The sequence below is a fragment of the Macrobrachium rosenbergii genome, chromosome 44 (genome assembly GCF_040412425.1).
Source record: "Macrobrachium rosenbergii isolate ZJJX-2024 chromosome 44, ASM4041242v1, whole genome shotgun sequence".
Lineage (NCBI taxonomy): Eukaryota > Metazoa > Arthropoda > Malacostraca > Decapoda > Palaemonidae > Macrobrachium > Macrobrachium rosenbergii.
In genome coordinates this window covers 27,555,570-27,567,033 of record NC_089784.1, presented here as the reverse complement: position 1 = coordinate 27,567,033, position 11,464 = coordinate 27,555,570, and the positions used below count along the sequence as shown (strand labels likewise).

General features: G+C 37.4%; 1 protein-coding gene across 17 annotated transcripts in view; it reads left to right on the top strand.

Annotated features, from left to right (window-relative positions):
* The first annotated feature begins 553 nt into the window (after positions 1 to 553).
* Positions 554 to 11,464, top strand: part of pigs (pickled eggs) — a 423,876-nt gene continuing 412,965 nt past the window's right edge. For 3 of the 17 annotated variants that reach the window (XR_010850390.1, XM_067088122.1, XM_067088120.1), the window contains exons 1-2: positions 554 to 710; positions 1,528 to 2,396. Coding sequence is in view for 10 of the 17 variants with exons in the window: in XM_067088122.1 (XP_066944223.1) it covers positions 2,115 to 2,396 (282 nt within the window). In the remaining 7 variants the exon portion in view is untranslated. Of the gene's footprint in view, positions 711 to 1,435; positions 2,397 to 11,464 lie in introns of all 17 variants that reach the window. The other 14 variants (XR_010850391.1, XM_067088123.1, XM_067088121.1 and 11 more) reach the window with 11 other exon arrangements.

Here is an 11,464-nt window from a genome sequence, read left to right as displayed (position 1 = left end):
ATATATATATATATATATATATATATATATATATATATATATATATATAATATATATATATTATATATATACATATATATATATATGTGTATATATATATATATATATATATATATATAGTTAAATATGTATATACATGTATATATATAATGTATGTGCATATTATTTATCAAAGACAGACTTTTTATAGCCTATACTTATTAATAGTCAATAGAATTTGTCACTATAACACTTGATGCCCAACCAACTAAAAATTATTCCTTGCTTATAATCCGTAATTGGTGGTGACTGCCAGTTTACAATAAATCATTATTCATGAAGTGTGCATTAATGATGCATTGCCGCGCTCGCCAGTTCTTTTTTCTGTATAGATTTTCAGTTTCAGTATCAGCTATACAATAATTCTGTACAACTGAGAAGAAATGTAAGTCGTTTTCGCTCCCACGTGTGCTTTTGAAGCAAATTTCCTTGTTTACGATCGTGACGAATCCTACTCGATGGCGACATCTCGCAACTGTCGACGGGTCGAGTTGCCATCGAGATGTTTCGAGTCAGACGGACTCGGACCGTCGGACGAGCAAAATAAAATCACATTTTCAGTGTGTGTTGTGACTGTGTCGAGGCAAGGTCTTAGTTGGCTCGCTCCTTCGCACACCGCTGAAACGTGATTCGTCCTTCCACTCTTCCAGTTTCGTCATTATTTCTCTAATGTAGGAGGAACAATGTGCCAATTCGAGCCATGTTTTCCGAATCTACATTCTATTAGGCTTATCCATTCATAAAATGCAGGTTCCAAATGAGTTCGGTGTGTGTTTACAAGGCTCATTTTTTGAAGGTTTTTGGAGTGTCACATCTTGAGAGACTGGTGGTGCAAAGCGTCTGGTGACTGGTGTGTGCTGTTAGTTCATTATTATTTCATTTTGCTTACGGATTCAGTTCGTGAAGTTTTTCCACGAACACGAAATACTATAAGTTACGATAGCAGCTCAGAATTCTTTATAAGAATCTTTTGCATAAGTAGACAAGAGACGAAAAATTACCCGGAAAATACCGTAACTGTGAACTGGTTCGAGGACATCTACCCGTGTGTCCCCCGAAAGTGAATCTGTTCATATATTTTTTGTCTTGTTATCTAGAAAGGGTAAGTGAAACCTAGAGACATTTTTTTATTTATGAGTTAAAGGGAGGAACTGAACCTCCGTATTCATTAACTGAATTTCAATCCTGTGTGAAATCGCTAACAGTGCTCGGGACACACTGACACTTCCCATGCACAGTCAGCTGGTAGACGTGTGGAGACTATTGATTCTGGTGGCACTCCGGAATGTGTAAGACAAGAGGCACTCTTGATGTGTGAAATCATCTGATAAGGATTTTTTCTGTAAATTTTTGTTATGAATTTTTTATGCTTATTTTTTCCGTTCTATTTTCGTAGACCTCAAAACAAGTTTTGATTTAGACTTCCACATTAATATAAGATGCTGTCGTGTTGTCCTTTCAAATAATTACAAACTTTTCCCCGAATAGGATTTTCCTAGTTTTGTGAAACTTGGATGTAATTGTTAGAAATAAAACAAAAAATGAAATATTGTGCTTCCTAACTTATAACACGCCTACCCAGTATTTTAGTTAGAAAATACTGCAAGAGACAATAGGCTAACTCAAAAGAAAATACACAATGTTTACTAACTGAGACTAACATACAAAAACGATTGCACAGTGAAACCTAATTTTTAGTTACAAAGTCGCTTACTTACTAAAAATTAATAAATAAACTAAAACTCTTGGTCTTACAGTGTGGTAAAGCAAACCGGTGTTCGAAATTTTAATACGTCTAAGTCTTATGACAGAAATGTGCTGCTTGTGATAAAAGGATATAATATATAGTTGATAAATTTTAAATTAAGATCATCAAGTCGGCAGGCAATTAATTGTTGCCATAATGTTATGGTTATATATGCTCGCCTAATTGTATTGCGTGAGCCAGCGAATCACTAACAGGGAATAGAAAGCCGTTCCCTTAAAACTGCAGCAAATAAAGAAAACGAATATAAAAGAAAATAGTTGATCAATAAGTGGACTCAGGAAAAGGGCAGCCAGCCCAGTGTCTGCCAATGTCTGCCGCCGATTGTTGCACGACCCTCCTCACCACAGGCGGGGGGGAGGGTCACACGACCAACCATGCTTCCCAGGGGCACGACCTCTCCCAGGACAACACCGATGGCGACTCCATCATGCTGCTCGAACCCAGGCCGTTCAGGCCCTTCAAAACCTCCGAGGAGTACCTCTACGCCATGAGGGAGGACTTGGCCGAATGGCTCCACAATCTGTATAACTTGGATATCAATGTCGATAACTTCTTCGAGGTTCTGGAGACGGGAGAAGTCCTGTGTGGGGTAAGTTTATTTTATTTTACTTTTTATTTATTTTATATTAATTCCTAAGCATTGCAGATATATCTTCTGTTGCTTTCATAGTCATAGTATCTCTTTAAAACGCTTGAGGACAGACGTATTTTTTAGGCCTGATATGTGCAAGAAAAATGTGTGACAAATGCAGTTACATTAATAGTAGTAGTAGTAGGAGGAGGAGGAAGGAGAGAGAGAGAGAGAGAGAGAGTCATTGTGTTGTGCCATCGGTTCCAAAATTATAATAGAGATGTGTACATAGACTATATTGAAGTGGGCTGGGCTGTTTCATCTTTCAGGCCTATTAAAGGTAGAAGGGAGGTATAAGGAAGTTTTTAAGCAATATATATATAATATATATACACATATATATATATATATATGTATAATATATGTGTTGTGTGTGTGTATCTGTGTATGTGTGAATGTGCGCGTGTTCTTCCGTGTATGTTTTAATGCATATTAACTTATAGATAACCAAATTGTATAGCGGTAGTGTCACTGGTTGGCTCTAAAGATTTAATTTATGACCCCAACGTAATTATTGAAATCCAATTTATAGCATAAAATCAATCATTTTTACAATATTTGACAGTCGTTTGCTATTCATATGACCCTAAAATGGGACAGTGAGCATATCATAGTTGAACTGGGTATGATAAACTTCAGGGTAGTTGGATTGTACTAAATGGACCTATGTAATGACGGATCTAGGTATTTTGACTCCAAGAAATTTGGTCCCGGTAATTTCACTCCCGATGTTCTGACTCCGGGTAAATTGAGACCCGGTTTCTTTAACAACCGGTATTTTGACACCCAAAATCCAAAATAAACCAAAAGCTTATTTAGGAAGCATATTTTTTCAGTGGCTTCGGGCAATTACCTTCTTTAGGAAATGGAAATTACGTTATTTCATTGTTTAGTAAGTTGAAGGCTTAGTTTGACATATATATATATTTTTTTTTTATTTCAAGTATAATAGTAACATTTGGTAGTTTCATCCGAGCTCCTGGCGGTATAAAGAGATTTTTTATAACCAAAAAGTTAAGTATACCTTAGTTTAACCAGACCACTGGGCTGATTAACAGCTCTCCTAGGGCTGGCCCGAAGGATTAGACTTATTTTACGTGGCTAAGAACCAATTGGTTACCTAGCAACGGGACCTACAGCTTATTGTGGAATCCGAACCACATTATAGCGAGAAATGAATTTCTATCACCAGAAATAAATTCCTCTAATTCTTCATTGGCCGGCCGGAGAATCGAACGCAGGCCCAGCAAAGTGCTAGCCGAGAACGATATCGACCGGGTACACCCGTGGGGGAAAGAAACTCGTAGATGACTGAAATTGCATTACGAAAGGCAGAAAACAAACGCCGATGGATCAGAAATTTATTGGAAGTGTGAAGTGGAGAGTTGCGAAGCACGCCTACATAGCCTACATTAACAGGCGTGCTTTGCAACTCTTCACTTCACACTTCCGATAATTTTTTTTTTATTCCATCAGCGTTTGTTTTCTACCTTTCGTAAATGCAATTTCAGTCATCTGCGAGTTTCCTTCCTCCACCGGTGTTCTTAATGGTACGAGGCATGGTTATAAAAAATCTCTTTATAGCCAGGAGCTCGGATGCAACTGACAAATGTTACTACTATACTTGAATTTAATATATATATAAATAAAAATATATATATATATATATATATATATATATATATATATATATATATGTTAACTAAGCCTCCTACTTACTAAACAATCAAATTATGTAATTTCCATTACGTAAAAAAGGTAATTACCCGAAGCTATTAAAAAAATATGCTTCCTAAATAAGCTATTGGTTTATTATGGGTGTCAAATTACTGGGTGTTTAAGAAACCGGATCTCAATCTACCGGGAGTCAAAATACCGGGGTGAAATTGCCGGGATAAAAAAAAAAAACAGGATTCTACATACCTGCCTTCGTTATGACCGTTTATCAGTAGTAGGTAAATGGCTGTAAAAATGTAGTTATTGTTAGACTGATTGGTCGTGTTGGCTTTCTACTGCTGCACTAGTATTTCTGGCTTCATACTAATGTACTAATATAACAGGCAGGCTTCCTACTACTGCACTAATATTGCTGGCTTCCTAATACTGTACTAACATTTTGGCTGCTCATTCCACTACTAATAATGCTGGCTCATTACTGTTCTACTAACATTTTGGCTTCCCACAAATCCACTAAAATTGCTTGCTTCCTACTACTACTGCACTACAGTTTGGCTTCATACTGCACTACAAATATTGCTGGCTTTCTACTTCTGTACTTATGTTGCTGGCTTCTTAGTACTTTATGAAAATTAATATAGGTTGCTTCCTACGGCTATATTAATAGTAACATATTAATATTACTACATTACTAAACTAAAATTGATATTTATGGCTTCCTACAACTTTACCATTATTACTGGCTTCTTATTAATACACTAATGTAGAGTTATGATATCTATTGTTCTTGTTGCTACGGTATCACATCCATTTGAAATCGTCGTAATCCGGATAAAAACGGATTCATCTTTAGAGATTGTCCGACTTAAGCGAGGTTACTGTATGTGGTATTCCTTAATGGTATTAACCCGGTATGTATCCACCTTTTCTGAGGTGCTAGAACTAAACATGGCGGAAGCTCCTTGGGACGCCGTGTTTAGTACTAGCCCCTCGGAAGCTCTTCGTTGGGTGAGTCGGTAGAGCTGTGGACTGGCACTCGCTAGACCGGAGTTCGATTCCCCGGTCGGCCAATGAAGAGTTAGAAGAATTTATTTCTGGTGATAGAAATTCATTTCTCGTTATAATGTGGTTCGGATTCCACAATAAGCTGTAGGTCCCGTTGCTAAGTAACCAATTGGTTCTTAGCCACGTAAAATAAGTCTAATCCTTCGGGCCAGCCCTACGAGAGCTGTTAATCAGCTCAGTGGTCTGGCAAAACTAAGGTATACTTGACTTAACTAGCTCCTCGGGGATCAAAGTATTATATGCACTGATTTCTATATTGTGTGGTCGTCAATTTTATATTAATAAACGATATCTTGGTGCGGCTGTCTACTTTACTTCGCATGAGTTTACCCTGGACTTTGACAAAGGTGGATACACACTGGGTTGACACCTTCCTTCATGCAGTGTCCCTGTCTGTGGGGACATCATGAACGCTCTTTTCCTCCTCCACTTCCCTCTTTGGAATCTTCCAGTCCAGTAAGAATCAATGCCTGGTTCGTAGCGAGGTTTTTGAATTTTTTTTTCTTGCGGAGAGAGAGAGAGAGAGGGAGAGAGCGCAAGCAAGCATGGACATCCACATTCGTGTAGTGTTTAGGGAAGGTTATAGAGAAACTGTTGAGAGAGAGAGAGAGAGAGAGAGAGAGAGAGAGAGAGAGAGAGAGAGAGAGAGGGAAATCTCCCACGTCGGTTACCTCACAGCATCTGGTCCTTTTGATCCGCTGGCGGTGGAACATATACATGTCTGACCTGCCACTTGACACAATTCAATTAAGTCTGATTCATAAAGCCTTTCGTAGTATTGTCTCGCACAAAACTCAGCAAGTCGTGTGGAAGGGGAACTGATAATTCCCCCCCACCCCCTTTCCCTGCCACCCTCCCTCCTCTTTTTGTCTTGTCCGTCCATCTGTCTGTCCGTGTTTGCTTTGTTTTGTCTCCCTTTCTGTGCAGTCCAGTTTTTTTTTTCCAAAAGCTGGTGACTGATTTTTTGACTGGGCTTTCAAATCTGCCGCTGAGTTGTGGATTTGCTTTTTTGTTTCCTTCGTGTTTTTGTTTACGATCTGCATTTGTACTTTGCGCATTTTTTATTTGCGTCTCTGCCTGTCGGTCTGTCTGTTTCTTTACAAAAAACAAAAAAGAATGAACGACATACAAAAGTAGTATCTCGATGTTTGAATAGCTTTACTAAAGTATCTTGCTCTTTTTGCTCTGAAGCAAAGGTAGCCTGGGTTATATAGAATAGGAACTAGTTGTAGAGGTAGAATTCAATAGGCTCTTTTGAATTTCGCTCGTGTCACTGCATCTTTTGAATGTATTTGATAAATATGGAAGATTTATCTCTGCATTAAACCGGTATGCTGTACATCATGTGTAAAAGGGTGATGACCTCCTGAACTTTATATTATGCAAAGATTTTTACTTATTTAGTCACAGTTTTATATTGGTACTCAATTCCTGATGTATTTTTATGTTTGTTTGAACGATGTGTGATCATACTTGAAAAAATTTTAAATTTTAGTCTTGATACTTACGTCAATGAACAAAATTTGATGTTGATTCATTTTTGGAAATTTTTGCTAATAATTGCATCCATTCTGCTTGTTGTCATCTGGTGAGCAGTGTTAAAATTATACAAATACGCGAAAAAATACAGTATTTTCAAAATCGACGTATTTCAAAGAAATATTTACTGCTAATTCCATACCAGGGGGTAAAGTCTAGGTGAAGATTATAGATTAGATTAACTGAAGGTAAACAGCTGATTGTGAAAGATATAAACTGTTCGATTTCGTGCGTTCAGCCCACTTTAGGAGTTTGGCAGGTTATGTGTTTTGAAAGCATTTATTCGGTTCATTGTAATTTTCAGTTGCATATACAGGGTAGTATAATTTTTCATTGAGCCCACTGGGAAAATGTTATTTAACGTAATGCAGGACGTAGATATCTCTCTGGTACCCGGCCTGTCATCATGAAACTTTGGTTTGTTGTGTGACTTAGCAAAATAAATCTTTTTCTTTTCTGACGGCTGTTGATACATTTGTTTACAGTGGTCGTGTATTTTTCTATTTGCTTGGTGCGTTACTTTTACTCTTCTCAGGAACTGAGAGACTTGCTGAAGTCTCTACTCTTGTCCAGAACTGAAATACTCGTTGAAGATTTTACTCTTCTCAGGAACTAAGAAACCTGAAGTTTCTACTCTTGTCAAGAACTAAGAAACTTGTTGAAGATTTTACTCTTCTCGGGAACTAAGAAACTTGAAGTTTCTACGCTTGTCCAGATCTTAGAAACTTGTTGAAGATTTTATTCTCCTCAGGAACTAAGAAACTTGAAGTTTCTACTCTTGTCCAGATCTTAGAATTTGTTGAAGATTTTACTCTTCTCAGGAAATAAGAAACATGTTGAAATTTTTACTCTTATTTGGAGCTAATGAACCGGTTGAAGTTTAAAGCAAGAATGCTGATGTGGAAGTACCCTTTCATGTCTGCAGTGTTCCCATGTAATGATTCATCCACTGGCCCAAGTGTATATTCCGCTTTTAAACGCAGGAAATACCCCATTTCTCTCTCAAGGACGCGTCAGCATGAAGCACAATCAGATCAGCCACGTGTAAAATCAACTTTAATCGAGGCTTAGCGATTATCGTATTACGAGAAGAAAAGGGAGAATTGTTAACGCTGGAAAGGCCACTGCAAAGTGATTGCAAGGCATGCAACCCAGGGGAGACATGACAGCGGGGAGTTGGATTAAACATAATATTGCATGAATCATCTCTGCGACTGGAGTTGTTGTTGTTGTTGTTGTTGTTATTATTATTATTATTATTATTATTATTATTATTATTATTATTAAATGTGGGTAGAGGACCCTCTTTTAAGCATGTAGTTTTCAAAGTGGTAGCTGCATCAGCTGCATTCAGTCTAAATAAGTTTTCTCTATCATTCTGATAATTGTTTTTTTTTCAGCAATTATCAGAAAAACAGAGAAAACCCTATATATATTGAATGCAGATGATGCAGGCATCACTTCCATTATTAATATTATTATTTTATTATTATTATAATGACTGACTCCCCCAGACGGATGGTTAAAACACCAGTTCATCTTTCTTCTGTTTCCTGAAGGAGACGTCTACAGCAGTGGTCTCCTAAGTTCAGGAATGCCTCTCGTCTGGTTATTCGATTAGAATCTTTCGGACCGACGTGACGTTAAATTATTTAATGGGTGGTTTCTGTGGTGGGGTCTTCTCACGCCTGTTGCATATGTCATTTGACTGTGAAGGCAAGATTATACTGCGCGTGTTTTTGAAGTGAGGCCGATGTGTTTTATCATTTCTGCCAGACGTCCTTTCTCTCTCTCTCTCTCTCTCTCTCTCTCTCTCTCTCTCTCTCTCTCTCTCTCTCTCTCTCTCTCTCTCTCTTTTGACCGGCGTGCCTTCCGGATGCATGCAAAACAAAGGCGCGATTCCAAATACCATCGCACTCCCTGTTTACGGTAAAGGTCACCCTTTACGTGCGATTGTACCTCTCTCTCTCTCTCTCTCTCTCTCTCTCTCTCTCTCTCTCTCTCTCTCTCTCTCTCTCTCTCTTCTCTTTGTGCTATCTTTTATTTGTTTATGGAATGCATTTTCCCCATTTTAGTCCTTTGCCTTACTGACTCTCTCTCTCTCTCTCTCTCTCTCTCTCTCTCTCTCTCTCTCTCTCTCTCTCTCTCTCTCTCTCTCTCTCTCTCTCTCGGCTTATCAAATGCATTTAGCCTATCCCCGGTTGAGTATTTTGGTTTACGGAACCTCTCTCTCTCTCTCTCTCTCTCTCTCTCTCTCTCTCTCTCTCTCTCTCTCTCTCTCTCTCTCTCTCTCTCTCTCTCTCTCTCTGTTAAAATAAGTCCTTTGAATCATTTTAACTTTGTATCTTTGTACAAAACCAAAAAATTTACTAACACTCAGATACAAAAGTGTAAACTCACACACACACACACACACACATACACACACACACACACGGATATCAAATTCACTTTATGATAGGAAAGCTGGCAATTTAAGTATTCCGTGATATGGTACGCAAGGCGTGGCTGATCTCCAGAATGCCCTCTCACGCTTGATCCGGAAAATTATCGGTGTTAAATTTATTGCATTATTTTTTTCCTCTTTCATGATAAGGAAGGTGATTATTTTCGTCGCAGGTTTATTAAGCAAATCTTTAGCTTTGTATAATAATAATGGTAATGAAAATAATCAGCACATAATCACGCGTTTTACAAAAATTAATAATGGCAATAATATTGTTTTCTTGTAGTGGTTGTAATGTTATTTCTTCAGTAATTTTAAAGCTTTACTAACTGACAGTTACTTAAAGAAGATAATTATTACTAATGCTACAGTTATTTTATATTACAACCTTTCATTCAATTTCCGATCTTATGCGCTACTAGAATAAGGCTGTCATTATTCTTTATTGATATCAAGTGTGACTCGGATCAGCGCGCGGTTCTGTGGCGGACTGAGATATTCCGGTTATTCTTATTTCATTGCTACTCTTGCACCGAAAATAGCGTAAAATTTATTTGTATTTGTCTTTGTTGACGTGTTTATTTAATGAATCGGACTGTGAGAAAGGGCCAGAGTAAACTTATTAAGTTAAACTTCATTGGACGAGTCATCTTGCCGTACAGAGGTTACGGTACAACCTATGTCCCTTTTTCGAAAGCCCAGAAAGCATCATGCAAGTATCAGGTTACGAAAAGATTATTTTATAAATAATTATGTATCCACTATTCAGATATTGGTATTTAAATTATGCTCGTCCAGTTTACGTACCACATTGCCGGAGCGGAATATCCAACCAACTGCAGAAACAGAAGTTCAAGGTTGCAAAAGCTGCGGCGTCCATTGATTAGGCTAAACATCCTTAAGCTAAGCTGCGAGTCTTTTCTTCTGTTTGTTTTTATTTTATTCTCTGCATTATTTTTGCATCTCTGGGGTCTGGGTAATGTTTTTTCTGTGGGACTTGTTATAATGTTTTTTTTAAGGTGTTGAAAACACTTGCTATAAGACTATGTCACACGAGTAAGTGTTCTAAATCTTTTTAAGAATTTAGGATAACGTCAAACTTCGCACGATATTGATGGAACAAGTTTCAGTCGATGTGACACAAGAATAGACAACTTCGCTGTTGCCTCCAGTGTTGGCAACTTGTTTGCGATCAGATGCTAACTAAAATCTGCCCAGAAAACGTCTCTCCTTTAGTGATCTCGAACATTCGGCAAGAGTAGCGCACCACTCAATCTATTTGGGTTAATATGGCTGACGTCACGATACAAGCTGTAATCTCAGATTTTATGTCGTGCAGTATGTCAGAGTATATAAACATGTTCAGTTTATTTCATGCGTGGGTTTATGCATTACTTGTAAGTCTCCTAATTGATCGTCAACTGTTTTATTAAGTCCGTGCTGTGAAAATATGATTAGTCTGTATTGAATAGTTTGTGTGCGTAACTTTTAGTAAGACTAACGAGTAGACGGCTTGCTAATGAGGCCTACAAGAAATAGCAACAAATTGGTAAATAGAATTAGCCTGTATATGAATTGTCTTATTGATGATTTGAGTCATTTAACGTAAATTGTTACATACTAATAGACGGCTTGGTATTTACAAGAAAAAGCAAAAATTTGGTCATTACAATTATATTTGAATTGTCTCTGATGATTTGAGTCATTTACCTTACATTTCTTTAATTTCCCCTTCGTTTCTATCCGTATTTAGGCACTTCCGGTGGCGTTATATAATTATCACCTAGTGGTTGATTTAATGAGCTTTGCAGAATTATGTATTGATCGGAAGTCATATTTAACTGTTGTTTTCTGTTAGGCCTAAGTTCGAAACGCTTCAATTATCAGTCAGGCTACCCGGAGTATTGTACAGCTTGGCGTGTTGTTGGGTCGGTATTCAGGATGCAAACTAGGCCTACGGCGCGGATGCTTTGCCTTGTTTGCATAAATATGCCATAATTAGGCCTAATTAAAATGCGTCGATTATTGCAATCTACTGCCCATTTGATGTTCATGTCTCGTGCGTATGCTTTCAACATGTCAGTGAGAGAGAGAGAGAGAGAGAGAGAGAGAGAGAGAGAGAGTTAGTTTATACGTAATACATACATAAATACGTACATATTTATACGATATGTATATATCGTGTATATAAAAGAAATATACTCTATATGTATACGTACAGTATATGTAAATATATATATATATATATATATATATATATATATATATATATATATATATATATATATATATATATATA